This window comes from Carassius auratus, chromosome 15 (assembly GCF_003368295.1).
Source record: "Carassius auratus strain Wakin chromosome 15, ASM336829v1, whole genome shotgun sequence".
NCBI lineage: Eukaryota > Metazoa > Chordata > Actinopteri > Cypriniformes > Cyprinidae > Carassius > Carassius auratus.
The window spans coordinates 14,513,647-14,527,701 of NC_039257.1; the positions used below are offsets into that span (position 1 = coordinate 14,513,647).

At 36.7% G+C, this 14,055-nt stretch overlaps 3 protein-coding genes across 4 annotated transcripts in view; 2 read left to right on the forward strand and 1 right to left on the reverse strand.

Annotated features, from left to right (window-relative positions):
- nxn (nucleoredoxin) overlaps positions 1 to 4,746 on the forward strand; it is a 79,034-nt gene extending 74,288 nt beyond the window's left edge. The window contains exon 8 of the mRNA XM_026282621.1: positions 3,732 to 4,746. Coding sequence (XP_026138406.1) covers positions 3,732 to 3,914 — 183 coding nt within the window. The 3' untranslated portion in view covers positions 3,915 to 4,746. The remainder of the gene's footprint in view (positions 1 to 3,731) is intronic.
- mrm3a (mitochondrial rRNA methyltransferase 3a) lies at positions 4,586 to 9,100 on the reverse strand. 2 transcript variants are annotated; one of them, XM_026282620.1, is made up of 5 exons: positions 8,681 to 8,747; positions 7,738 to 7,784; positions 7,540 to 7,658; positions 7,284 to 7,451; positions 4,586 to 6,404 (listed from the first exon to the last, which is right to left on the reverse strand). In XM_026282620.1, exons 3-5 carry the CDS (start codon positions 7,580 to 7,582, stop codon positions 5,896 to 5,898), a joined length of 720 nt encoding a protein of 239 aa, XP_026138405.1. In that variant the 5' UTR covers positions 7,583 to 7,658; positions 7,738 to 7,784; positions 8,681 to 8,747; the 3' UTR covers positions 4,586 to 5,895. The 2 variants fall into 2 exon arrangements, with proteins under 2 accessions (XP_026138405.1, XP_026138404.1); XM_026282619.1 differs by having other exon boundaries at positions 7,540 to 7,784; positions 8,681 to 9,100.
- A 1,571-nt stretch (positions 9,101 to 10,671) lies between these two features.
- On the forward strand, positions 10,672 to 13,671 carry glod4 (glyoxalase domain containing 4). The gene is made up of 9 exons (XM_026283131.1): positions 10,672 to 10,822; positions 10,989 to 11,038; positions 11,142 to 11,262; positions 11,640 to 11,784; positions 11,932 to 12,068; positions 12,819 to 12,905; positions 12,981 to 13,094; positions 13,165 to 13,251; positions 13,346 to 13,671. The coding sequence occupies exons 1-9, from the start codon at positions 10,733 to 10,735 to the stop codon at positions 13,409 to 13,411; spliced, it is 897 nt and encodes a 298-aa protein (XP_026138916.1). The 5' UTR covers positions 10,672 to 10,732; the 3' UTR covers positions 13,412 to 13,671.
- Positions 13,672 to 14,055: the final 384 nt, after the last annotated feature.

The window sequence follows — 14,055 nt, forward strand, 5'->3', positions numbered from 1 at the left end:
AAAGTGCTCTTGCTGTTGTAAACACTGTTGCTTTTGTAGAAAAAATATTTGCATCACATTTAAAATATAATTTTATTTTAATTCATTTCTGAATTTTTTTTATTTTTATAATGATAATTCAGAGAATGAGAAAATCTGAATAAGCCTTACCAGTGTTGTGATAATTATTTTTACGTGTTAAAAATAAATAAGTACTGTAATATAATAAAAGTTTATTCAAATAACATAAAAAAGACCAGACCCCTCGATGCCTGTGAAACTTTTCTCCCTCAAACAGCACGCTAGTGTTACTTCTACACTACAGGCTACACACAGCAATATAAACAACGTCTGCATGTTCTCACATCACATCGTTCTTGTAAAATAATAATAAGTAAATAAACATCAAAATCACTTCGCTGAGAATGAAACACCACTTACCAGCTGCCACGATGTTGAAAATATCCTCTAGCAATTAAAAAATGCGCGTGCAGCATGAGCAATCTTCCCGGTTGGATGAGGTCGTAGTCAGGTGAACTGTCATCATGTTGGTCATTTTATTTACGGCTAAATTATTATTAATAAATTGTACTAATATTATGATTGGGCGTGGGCAGGCATTCACAAAAGTTTATGTTATTACAAAAAAAAATTTAGGAAATTTTGCTTTGACAAAAGGGCACTTAAGGGGCAAAGGAGCAGGTGCTCAAGTGTACCGGTTCTTTCGGACAATTCGATCAAATAAACCAGCTGAAAAAAAAATGGTTCACCGGTTCTTTTGTGCTCGATGTAATGCCGTCATTGGCGATGATTGCCCTTCATTCAAGCCTTTGGTTTACCCGCGCTTATAACATTAGCACAGAATCAGTTCAGAATCAATCACCAAAAGAATCAGTTCGGTTCAGATGCGCTCTGTGTCAGTCTGCTTCGCGCTGAATCACGCATGCGCAGTTATCATCAGCTCATCGGTTCTCGAATCGGACGCGTCCGACAGAAACGGTTCTCGGTTCAGTGTATGAATAAATGTCGAAATAATTATTATTTATTATTGTTCTGCGTAGTTTGAAGAGAAACATTTTTGGATCTTTATCCCGAATATATATATTTTTTTAATCAGGAAGAGGCTGGGGGGTCAAATGGGGGGTCAAGGCATTTTTTGGCAGGGTCTTGAGACCCCCCAAGACCCCCCCTGGCGCCGCCGGTGGCCATAGGGCCGCCGGGTTGAAGAACAGTTTACACAAGGTTGGCTGATCCACAATAGAAGATGTATGGCTTACCATAGACAGGCAGACAGCCTGAGAGATCTAATCTTTTCATATCTAAAAGCTTGGAAGGGTTACACTGACAGACTCCATTTCTCTCCGTATTTGCTTCTGCTGATGGACAGCTTTCGCTGATCTTTATCAATCCGCAGTCTTTACAAGAGAGCATTTAGCACAAATCCCAGAAACAGGCTTTTCGCGTTGTTAATATATGTCACATTTTGACAGCCATTGCCAGTGATGTTCTCGTTGATCATTCGGAGTTAATCCGATGCAGTGTGTTGTGGGTTCACATCGGACAGTGGAATGCATCTGGAATGTGGAAAAGGAAGTGATTATGGGTAAAACCACCAGTGACCCCATGTGCCCGACTTTTTCTGCTCCATAAAACAGGAAATCTGTAGTCCTCTAACTTTAGGTTGATCCCCCACCCTTCGTATTGCTTGAGCGTTAAGGATTGCGGAGTATTTTTTTAGATTGGTAACAATGATGCCAGGCTTCAAATTTCAGATAGCCCCTTGTAAAGCGCTTAGTTTTTCTTCAGTGTAACAATACTGCCGTTCCATCTCTTAGAAGTTTTCTTTGAAGTCCAGGACACAAACTTTCGGTTGCCCTACATGTCCTTTTTAGGTAGCAAAAAACGGCACAATGGTTCTTTTACAGGCCCAAGATCTGATTGTGCGGTTTAATCCATGTACTGCTGTGGAATAGCTCATAGTTTCTCTGCGAGCCAGTCAAAGATGAAATAAACGAACCCCAATTTCTATGAAACTGTTGTACTGCTCTCTTGTGGTCAAAAATGCAACCATGGAGAAAGTAGGCACTTTCAGCTCTGTTAAACTTGACATTATAGAATAAATAACAGATCAATAGAATAACACATAATAACATAATATATAATAGAGTTATAATAATCTAATTGCTTAAAGTGTCTTTAGGCGAGATATATAATTTGTTGAATTCAATTTTAAGCAAGATATAATAGAAAATCTAAAAAAGAAAAATTTAGAAAAAATTACATTTGGGTTTAAAATTTTGTATAGATTTGATAAGTCAGGCTTTTATAGCTCATATAGTATAATAGTGAGAACATGAAGTTCAAACTTCATTCAAAGGCTAAAAACTGAGCAAAAAATATGCAATTTGGTGCAGCTGCAGATATTTAAATGGCTAAAAGGTAAGATAATGTTCTGATACGTTCTGTGTGTAAGTATCAGATTTATAATGGTGAGCAAATATAATGCAATGCAAACTGATGATGATGACGTTCTGCTTGTCATAACTGATGCTCACATTTCAACATAAAAGTGCATAATGAAGGAAACTCAAGGCGTTACAGTCCAGAAAGTTTTCATCTTAAAATATTAACAATATACAATTTATTCTTATGTTACACCCGACGTGTAGGTTTTTAGAAATGTATCAAATATGATACAGTAGGCTTTATATGGTTATAATATGTTATAATGTTGTTTTTAATGTGGTTGTTCTGTTTTTCCTCTTTCCTCAAAAGTGTCAATAAATCATGATGAACTATGACCACAAAAGAAACCGCTCTTGAAGGATACTTGCCCCTGACAACATATTTGTGACCCTGGACCACAAAACCAGTCTTAAGTGTCAATTTTTTTGAAATTGAGATTTATACATCATCTGAAAGCTGAAGAATTATTTGAAGGTTTATTAGAATATGACAATATTTGGCTGAGATACAACTATTTGAAAATCTGGAATCTGAGGATGCAAAAAAATCTGAATACTCTGAAGTTGTCCAAAAGGATTCTTAGCAATGCATATTACTGAGTTTTGATGCATTTATGGTAGGAAATTACGAAATATTTTCATGGAACATAATCTTTACTTAATATCCCCATAATTTTGACCCATACAGTGTTTTTTTTTTTTTTTGTTGTTTTGTTTTTTGACTATTGCTAAAAATATACCCCAGTGACTTAAGACTTAAGGTTTTGTGCTCCATGGTCACATATAAACAAAGCAGCATCTATGGAGCCACCGTAGGGTTTCTGGGCTATTGAGATCAAACCTTCTTAAAGAAAGACTGCAGAAGAGATTCTGAAAATAAAATCACTCCACCTGCCTTTGTTACCCCCCAAACACATATTTAGAGACCCCCATCTGGAATAATGGGGTTTTTTATTCTGCACTCACAGTGCTATTCATCTCTCTGATGTTTCCTGGGGTTTTAGTGCCTCAAAGCAACAAGGTGGGAGACGTGATGTTTTTGTACCCCCTCCTGGTCCTCCTCTCTGTGGGGAGTGAGAAGAGCTCTGGATAGGGTAGAAAGAGACTCCCGTCTTTGGCATCCTGCTGATTTTGAGAGTGAGAGCTTTATAATGCACTCATGCAGTTTTTTGTTTCACTGTGTCTCCATGGTGGTTATTTCCAGTTCATCTCTTAACACTTTTGCAGTCATTTTGCTCTTCACAGACAATAATGATCACTTCATCTGATGTTTTCATCTCCTGACAGGATGATATGAGCGATTCCCTGCGGGACTACACCAACCTGCCTGAGGCCGCGCCTCTCCTCACCATCCTGGACATGTCGGCCCGCGCCAAATACGTTAAAGACGTGGAGGAGATCACACCTGTGGTGGTAGAACAGTTTGTTAGTGACTTTCTGGCCGAGAAGCTCAAACCAGAACCCATTTGAAGTCCTTGATCTCCCTGCACCCTGTTACCTGAACCTCCATCTGGCCCTTGACCTCCAGGCCTGCTCTCTCTTCTCTTCCTGTCAGACTGTTCCAACAGAAGCGTACTTTGTAATGATATTTTACTTCTTTTAATACGTGCCCCTCCATCTCGAAGTGGCAGCCTCCTCCTGTGGTGCCTTGCATTTACTACATGCAGATTTTAACGTTGATTGTCTTTTGCCGTTACATTTAGAGATTAGATTGACCCCTGCAGCCGCAAGTGAACACGACTTTGTTCGTAGTTGCTTTAATTGAGATTTTTATCAAGCATTTCCTTCTATCCTTGGATATTGTTTCAAGAATCAAGAGCTTAGAATAAATATAGCTTGGTAGATGTATTAGTATTATTATTTTTCCACAGACACTGCACATTTTACGTGGCCATATGTTCTGTACGGCTGTGATTCTCTACTTATGGGTGCTGATAAATATGCATACATGAACAAGCTGATGTTGATATCCTTGTATAGAAGGCACGATCTATTCTTTGTGTGGCTGCCGCTGTTTATTTTGAATGCAGTCGTCTGTAGTCGATACTTTAAAGGTCTTGGCCCACCTTCTTGTTGATATTTGATGTTAAATGACTGATCTGTTCCCATCTCAAACGTGACATTTAAGTGGATTTTCTGTGAAGGTCCCCTGTATTAAAGCGGTATGTTTTTTTTTTTTTTTTGAAGGCACAATAAACAGCATCTAATTGCAAGCTTCCTTATGAAATGTAGCCAATTAAAGCACAGTCTGTCTGTCCTTGGTTTGAAATGTCATAACCATTAAAACTCACTGTTTAAAATGCCTCTGTTCTCTTTATATTTGGGACTATGTTTGCAGTTCATACTACCCTACTACTCCGTTTCTGTAGTATGCATACTGCATGCAGATTTTCTGATAATAATGTCATATTACTCTAGAATCTTTTAAATATGCCAGATCATGCGACATACAACCAGAAATACTGAAATATCCCACAAGGTATTTCCTTCAAGCTTTAATTTCCACTTACATAAAAATGCATATGTTGTACATATATAATGATGATACAGTTTCGATTTTCTATACTGTACATTATAATATTCTCACAGAAATCTGGAACTTTTGCCAGAATAACCATCTGCCACTTGCTTAATTAAACATGTAATGCAATGAGGTCATGCCACAGTGCAGCAAGCAATAGCCTGATACTGTTTAAAATGTTGGTTGCATATTGTTCGACATACTTAAACGAATAAATATTTCCCTCAAAAATGAAAATTTGCTGAAAATGTACTCACCCTCAGGCCATCCAAGATGTAGCCGAGTTTGTCTCTCAAACAGAACAGGTTTAGAGAAATGTAGCATTACATCACTTGCTCCCCAATGGATCCCTTTGAAGTGAATGGGTGCCGTCAGAATGAGAGTCTAAACAGCTGATACAATCAACATGAATCATCATTTAGATATTTTTTTTATCTTCAAAGCATTGCTTCCAGGTAAAATAGTGCAGTGAAAAAGACACCACGTCTGAATCAGGAGATAAATATGCAGTTTACAAGTAAAAACAGTCCAAAACTGGTAAAAATATGGATTATGAACTCATAATTTGGCCAGAGGTGATTATTTAAAGTTACAAACTCGCAGCTTTTTGCTTCACAACACTAATTAATTGATGCACTGGAGTGGTGTGGATTACTGTGATGTTTTTATCAGCCGTTTTGACTCATTTTGACGGCACCCATTCACTGCAGAGGATCCACTGGTGAGTAAGTGATTTAATGCTAAATTTCTCCAAATCCGTTCAGTTCAAGAAACAAACTCATCTACATCTTGTATGGTCTGAGGGTGAGTAAAACACACAATAATCGCCCTCTACTGGAGAAATGGCAAGCAGTCAAAAGACACAATGAGAAATAAAGTGAACATGGACAGTACTGGTGAAACATCTTGAACACGTTACAAGAAAACCACTCATTTGAAGATTTTAGATCGTGTTCTTCGCCGTGTTTTGTCCAACAACTGCAGAAGCTGCCGTCTGCCTTCAAACAGCAGTATACTAGCAGCCATTGCAGAGTTCAGGCTCTCCACTCCTGGAGCCATGGGCACAAAGAGCCTCTTGCCCTCTGTTTCCTCAGCCAATCGCTGAGCCTCCAGACTCAGTCCATGCATCTCTCCACCAATCACCAGTGCCGTGCTCCTCTGAGCCCAACTCTCATAGTAAACCTGAGGCTTCAGACACGGCAGTGAAAGTTCATCATCGGACTCTTCGTCAGAGTCACTTTCACTGTAGTCCTCCAAAGAACCTTTTTCTGCTTGTGCTGGAACTGGAGCTTTTACACTGTTATCTGCTATATGGACAACCACGTCTTTTGGTAAGTGCTTGGAAATTTCATCCCAGTCTAAATTAGGAAAGACCGGAAGTCGGAAATGAGCTCCCATTGCTGCGCGAAGAACCTTGGGCTCCCAGGCGTCCACACAACCTGAGGAAAAAAACCAACACAGACTGTGATAAGGGTTTATTGTAATGCATTCTGGTCATTTTTGAACCAGAAAATATTTCTAAAACTTCTTTAAAAAAAAAATGGATTTAATATAGTAAACTAAGTTGAAAAAGTGTCAGTACTATTAAAATTTTGTTTTTGTTTTCCCACATGTATTTTTTAAGAGATATAACTATTTAAAATAAGATAACTATTTGATTACCTGGATATCTGTAGTGACATTTAATATGATATAACGCAGACTTTGAGCTAGATTTGTCTCAAAATACATTTGTACTTACATCTCACACATTTTTAGGACTGATTTATTTATATTTTTCAAGAATTTTGTAAACATGCACACACAAACACACAATATGAACAGACAACAAAAAATTAATTACATTTCTTTGAGAAATATATTTGTTTTGCCAGAATATAAACAAATTTATATACATAAAAATGTTTATAATTTTTTTTATCATAAATTTTGACTTTTAGGTAGTCAATTTAATTAAATTGATTGTTTTCAATTGTTAATACTGGTAATTCTCATTTTAATTTCATTTAACAATATATTCATATAAAATGTACCATTTAATTATTATTGCACAACTCATTTTGCTATATTTTAATATTTAAAGTTCCAAAAATGTTTTAGTTTTTTTTTATAATTTTTACTTTATAGTAATAACAGTAATATGCAAAACCTGTTTGCACAATTACTCATTAATGAAGTGTTCTTCATTAAATACAATGTCTTTTTGCTGAAAAATATTAAGTTATGCCTGTTTAAAAAATGACCCAGAATGTGAAAATAGGCTGCAGTGTTTTAGAAGTCTATAAAGTTAAAGTATAACATATAAATGTACTACACACCTTTGGTGAGGAGAACCCGCTCACAGCCAGCAGCTGCCGCGCAGCGTAAAATAGTCCCTAGGTTCCCAGCGTCACGTATGTTGTCACATAACAGAAACAAAGGAACCGACTGAAGACGCGTGTCTTTTGGAAACACCAGGCGGGAGGCATCCGGTTTAGAGAATATAGCTGCGATTTGAAGGAGACAATGTGATTTGTGTTGTGTTATAAGCATTTAGATGTGAACTAGGTTTCTAAAAGAGAGTCAGCATCGCACCTATGACCCCCTGAGGAGTGACCAGGTCAGACCAGGTCTTCATGTCTTCATATCTGACCTTGATGAGCTTGGCCTGCTGTAGTCGATCTAGAGGAAGCTCCTGCAGTCTCTGCACTGAACTGAAGAAGAGCATCTGAGGAGACGCTCCAGCACACAGAGCGTCACAGATCAGACGCCTCCCCTCCAGCAGAACCTTACCTTCCTTATCCCGAAACACTCTGGACCGGGCAACACTGGCCACCCTCCTGAGGGCAGAGAGACAGATCTCTTAAAACTACAACTGAGCAACTTTTTCTTTGATAGAAATAACTAAATGTTAATGAGAGAGTGCAAAACAATCCAGCTTCCAAACCATGTCTTAACTTTACTCCGATACACTTTGATAAACCTATAAAAATTATTCATACTTTAGACCTGTCGGCCTCGGGATCATTCTTTCTTCCGACCACACACATTTACAGAGCGACTGCATAAAAAAATAAGCATTTTTAATAATACAAATGGTATATCTTTTTTTATATAATTATTATTTACTCCTCAACAACACAATCAAATTCATGTTTTGGGGTATATATATATATATATATAAATAATATATATTTTATTTTTCTTTTTTTTTTACCCATTTACTGCCAGATTGTTCAACTATACCATAAGTCTGCATGTGAAAGATCAAATACAACAGAAAAAATATAAATATACCAAAATATATTAAAATCTCCTTTTTTTTGTCAAAGGTTAGTTCTTGTTTGAAATGATGTTTTTGTTTTTATTATTATTATTGTAATTAAGGAAAGGTTTTGATTGGGTCCAATAGATACAAGCGATCCAAATGTGCCAAAAACGCATCATCACCAAACACCAATGACTTGTGAATGTGGGCACAGTCATTTTAGACACTTCCAAAACTGTTGCAACCGATTAATTATGTTTCCATCTCTGACGCCACAGTTTCGGAAGTGCCGGTTTCTGTTCTAAAGAAGGGGATGTCCCAGAACTTTTGGCAATATAAATAATAAATAACCCAAAGAAATTAAACGTAAACTAATCAGACATTTTGCGATTTAAAACTCAGTTGATGTATTTTTCGAGAATGCCGATAACCGGTGTAATTTTTTCATAACTTCTGTAAGTGCCTCACGCGAGTGTGTTGTCTCCAGCAGGAGCCTTCTCGAAGCGTGTTTGCTTCATCCGTGGAGACTCTTCTGCACATTCAGAGACATGTCCTCTCCACTGCTGCCTGCCAGCTTTCTCTGAGACTCTCTCTCTCTGTTTGTCCTTCTGGTGGTTCATTTTATCGCCTGCTTCGTTTGATTTAATTAATCTCTCTCGTTCTCCATCAGGATACAGGACCGCCACGGGTCTCCGCCGGAGGGCTCGGACACATCGCCTCGAATCCACCAAGATCCGGTGGATGTTATGTCCTCTGAGTAATAAACTACGTTCCCTGAAAATAACAAATCCACGACTCACGTTATACATGAGCGCTGCCATCTTTGTTGACCGCGCATCTTCTTCTTCTTTATTTAAGGGCGGTTGGCATCCAGCTTAATGGTGCATTACCGCCACCTTCTGTTCCGGAGTGTGGACCATTCAGTAAGTTTTCATCACAATATAATTCTATAGCTACTAACTTGGGGAGGCAAAAAAAAAAACAAAACAAAACGTTGACCTTTTTCCATTATACCCTATTATATATAAGTATCCCTTAAAAAGCCCAACAACTCTCTCACCCGTGCTCTAACATTCATATTTAATATTGTATTTAAAGTGAGATTCTGTACCCCTAATTCCTTAAGTTTATTATCCATTATCACAATCTCCCTTTGATATTTCCTACAATATAGAATTACATGCTCCACCGATTCCTCTTCCTGGCAATCCTCACACAATCCCGTTTGATGTTTCTCTATCATTTTTAATGTTTTATTTAGAGCACAGTATCCCAGCCTTATCCCAGCCACAGTATCCTCTTTCCCCACTACCTTATTTACCTTAATACTCTTCTGGATATGGTATAGGTGTCTCCCTTTATCCTCATTATCCCACAATTCTTGAAACTTTTGGTTAATTTTTTTCCCCAGATTATTGATTTAATTTCTGCTTTACTGATTCTTATTTTCATTTCTACACTTCCCTTCGTTAAATCATTCTTTGCAACCTTGTCCACTTTTTCATTTCATTTCCACTGTGCTTGGAGGGACCCATAAAAATGTAACTAGTCCTCCCTGATATGTTGTGATCCAGTAAAGGATTTGATACAGTATATCTTGTCGGCTTTTCGAATGGAAATACATTAAACTATCAAGAACTGAAGGTGAGTCCGTGCCTATTATGATTTTGCCTATTTTTGATTTTTCCACCCACCATGATGCCTGGCCGCGCATCGCCTGGGTCACAGGGAATGAACTACGCATGTCCGATTGGTGAATCATTCTTTTGAGTCGAATCTTTTTCAAGAGTTGATTGCATCACTTCACCGTTGTCGCAAGAAGTCGGCTCTCTTATCAACTTTATTTTGTAAGTGGCATTTTTTTTTTAAACATGTTTTTATTTTATTGTTTGAACACTTAAAATAAGATATAGGGTAATGTTACATTATTAATGTATGTTTTTTAATTTAATTTATGCTATGAATTATTTATTCATCATTTATGTCTTCTAAAGACATGACTTTATTAATTTGTTGTTGTCTACACTGACTGGTTGCATACTTTTTCTCGGACCCTTTTTGTTTTCCTTTGCTTTGTCTCTGTATGTAAATATCTGTATGTACTGTTTTATTAAAAAGAGCAGTTCTCGATATCAATACTTTAAAAAAATCTAAATTTGAATCGATTCTTTAGGACGAACTGTTCATTGGAACCGATTCACCTATTCACGTGGTTGACTCAGTGCCCCTTCCACGGCACAAAAATGGACAGTACCATGTAAGAATTCACCAAGAAATATGTTATTAAGATTCAGCTCAACGTGTTGTAACACGTTATTTTGCATTGCAGTATATTACAAATATCTACGTATTGTGCACTCGTTTATAATGGCATTGCGAATGAGCTTTCGTTTGAAATGAAACTAATTATTTTGGTTTAGTCTGTGGGCTATCGACAGCAGAGCAGTCGATCGCAAGGTGTGTGTGTTGACACAGAGTGTGTGTGATCAGCTCGTTTACAGTAGGAGACTTTCAAAAGTGATGGCACTAAGAAGAGCACTGCATTTTGTTTTTAAAGTAGGAGACAGGACCAAAACAGCCACTTTTTACAGGGATGTCTTAGGGATGAAGGTAGAAGAGCTGTATACTGATCTTACTGTAAATGTATACAGTGGGAACTTTGCCTCCTAATATTGTTGATAAGCCAGTTAATCACGCTATTACCAAACACAGGTTTGCACGCGTATTTAAATAAAATTTACATTTACAAACAATAATAAATTATTCTAATCTGCAGATTCTGCGTCATGAAGAATTTGAGGAGGGCTGCAAAGCAACCTGCAATGGGTTAGTCATGCTTTTATTTTTATTTGACTAAAGCTTAGCTGTCTGTATAAACCTGTATCAAATTCTCGATATTAGCTTACACTTGTAACTTGTTTGTTTTCAGTCCATATGATGGAAAATGGAGTAAAACCATGGTGGGCTTTGGACCAGAAGATGACCACTTTGTTGCAGAGTTGACCTATAATTATGGAGTGGGGGAATATTGCCTTGGCAATGACTTCCTGGTAAATGACATTATTATAAAACATTTATAACTTATAAAACGACACATAAAGTTGTGTCTGAACATTTGAAACCATAATATATATATATTATCAGTAATGATGATTTGATTTTTGGACCAAATATCATACAAAATGTAAGCTTCTACTAAATTTTTGAGCCACAAATTCAATGTGCATAAATGTGCGTCACTAATCATGTGAATCATGTCCTGGATAACATCATGATAATTTTTTAGTTGTCATAACACATAATTAATATTTTTGTAATAAATTACAATAGGAGCATCTTCAGAAGCAGTTTAAGGTTTTTGGCCCCCACTGCATGTGTTCTGTTAAATGGGATCCTATCTAAATACAGCTGTGCTCTTCAATATTAGGGTCTCACTCTGCAGTCCAGTCAGGCTGTGAGCAATGCAAAGAGGTTAAACTGGCCTCTAAAACAAGTCGAAGAGTCTCTCTACATGACTGAAGCTCCGGGAGGATACCGCTTTTACCTTATAGACAAGGAACTGCCCAACTGTGGTGGGTATTTGCACTATCTGTGTGTTATAATAGGGATGGGAGAACTTCCTTTATGAAATATGGAAGTAAATGTATGTGTTTACATTAGTAGTAAAGCGTGCCATTGTTTACTGACTCCTAACTGATTGTTTCTGGTCCTGTTGACAGATCCTGTCCAGAAAGTCTCTCTGGCAGTGTCTGATCTGCAGCGTTCGGTTCATTATTGGTCTGCTCTGCTGGGAATGAAGGTTATTGAGAAAAACGAGGACAAAAAGATTGCCTTAATGGGATTCTCAGATAATCAGGTTTGGCTGAAAATAATACATTTATTATATTTTTGGCAATAATTAATTTATGAGGGCATGCCACTCACCAAAACCTAATGAATTCATGCTTTGGGTTTGGTTATCCTCTTTTTATAAAACGTAAAAAAAAAAAAAAAAAACTAAATATTAGTGATGTCAAATGCATCCTAAAGAAAAAAAAACCTATTTAAGAGAAATATGTTGTTTATATATTAAATATATTTTATATATAATATAATTGACATGAAAATAAATGTGTAAATATTTTCAAAATATATCCTATAAATATGTTTATATATAGATAATAAATATACACAGTACACACACACATATATTATGTCAACAAAAACTTTTATTTTGGATGCGATTAATCATTTGACAGCAGTATTTTATTCAGCAACAATATGTTCAGCCGATAAAAAGTGACAGTAAACCAAAATATTTCTGTTCTTTTGAACTTTTCTATTCATCAAATTTGATCATAATAAGAAATGTTTCCGTATTAGATTATGATCATGCTGAATGATGCTGAAAATGCAGCTTTACATCACTGGAATAAATTGAAATTTTGCAGTATATACATTAAATTAGAGAACAGTTGTTTTACATTAATGATAATATTTCCCAATATTGTTGTTTTTACTGTATTTCCATCAAATAAATGCAGCCTTGGTGAGCATAAGAGACTTGTTTTTCAAACTTCTGAGCGCTAGTTTATGTGTCGTTTCGATAAGCTGTGTGTTTTTGTAGTGTAAGCTGGAGTTACAGGACATTGGAGGCGCTGTGGATCATGGGACTGCTTTCGGAAGGATCGCATTCGCTTGCCCTCGGGATCAGGTCAGCTATTCCAACATCAGCCAACAATATCCAGTCTACTAGGTGTCAATTTAAACAAATGTCTTTGTTTTGCAGTTACCAGACATCGAAGCGCTGATGAAAAAAGAAAAGCAGAAAATCCTAACCCCTCTCGTGAGGCTGGACACACCTGGAAAAGCCACGGTGGAAGTCGTCATTCTTGCAGATCCCGTGAGTCTTTACAGTCTAATGTTACTGAGACTGATCTTGAGTATTTTCTCAAGATCTCCACTTCATGTAGGATGGCCATGAGATCTGCTTTGTGGGTGATGAGGCATTCAGGCAGCTTTCTGCTGTGGATCCAAAGGGGAATGATTTACTGGATGAGGTAATCTGTCTTAATACATTATAAAGGATAGAGTAAATCCTGTCATCCACTTTCAAACCACTTTCATGTGTTTTCTGTTTGGCTGCTTTCACAGGCCATGGCTGCAGATAAGAGTGACGAGTGGTTCGCCAAACACAACAAGCAGAAGGCTTCAGCATAAACATCCAGACTGCTTGGAGAGATCCAGGATGTTCAGTCAACCAGATTTTTGTTATTATACATTTCAGTGGTTTCGGAAATGATGATCAAAATTCAGTTTTAACTTTATCAAGTATCCCTAAAAACTGCATCTCTCTACTTTTGGACATGGTGAAAAATACGTATATTGGTGTAATTAATTATAAAAAGTAAATCTTCATGATTATGTTGTGATTCTCTTGAAAGTGTAAATAGGTTTGATAAATAAAGAAGATATTCATACAGGAAGTGTGATGTTATAAATATTCAGTGGTGGTTAAAATAATTCATGGCAGTTATTATTAGCATCATGGTATACAGTACACCAAAGAGCAGAAAAAGAAAGACGGACCAGCAGAGTAAGTGTGGGCTGTGGTTAACCAGGGGGCACAGAATGACAAAATTCATTTACATAAAAATTATTTTAAAAAAAAACTTAAATTAAAAGGCCAAACATATTAATAAATAATGGAAAACTTTTTTAAAAAAGGCGTAAAATCAAATCACATTTATTTTCCTTCTCAATAACTGTTATTTTCGTTGAAAAACACTTATATACTTTTTTTTTTTTTTTAAATCAAGCTGCACTGTCATTGCACTACAGAAATACCAGAGGAAGCAGTTTAA

Coding starts and splice junctions, on each gene's coding strand:
- mrm3a (XM_026282619.1), bottom strand. CDS start 9,033: ATGGCAGCGCTCATGTATAACGTGAGTCGTGGATTTGTTATTTTCAGG. Junction 7,785..8,680: donor GCTGGAGACAACACACTCGC/GTGAGGCACTTA, acceptor CTCTGCCCTCAG/GAGGGTGGCCAGTGTTGCCC. Junction 7,452..7,539: donor CACTCCTCAGGGGGTCATAG/GTGCGATGCTGA, acceptor TTCAAATCGCAG/CTATATTCTCTAAACCGGAT.
- glod4 (XM_026283131.1), top strand. CDS start 10,733: ATGGCACTAAGAAGAGCACTGCATTTTGTTTTTAAAGTAGGAGACAGG. Junction 10,823..10,988: donor GGGATGTCTTAGGGATGAAG/GTAGAAGAGCTG, acceptor TCTAATCTGCAG/ATTCTGCGTCATGAAGAATT. Junction 11,263..11,639: donor GCCTTGGCAATGACTTCCTG/GTAAATGACATT, acceptor CTTCAATATTAG/GGTCTCACTCTGCAGTCCAG.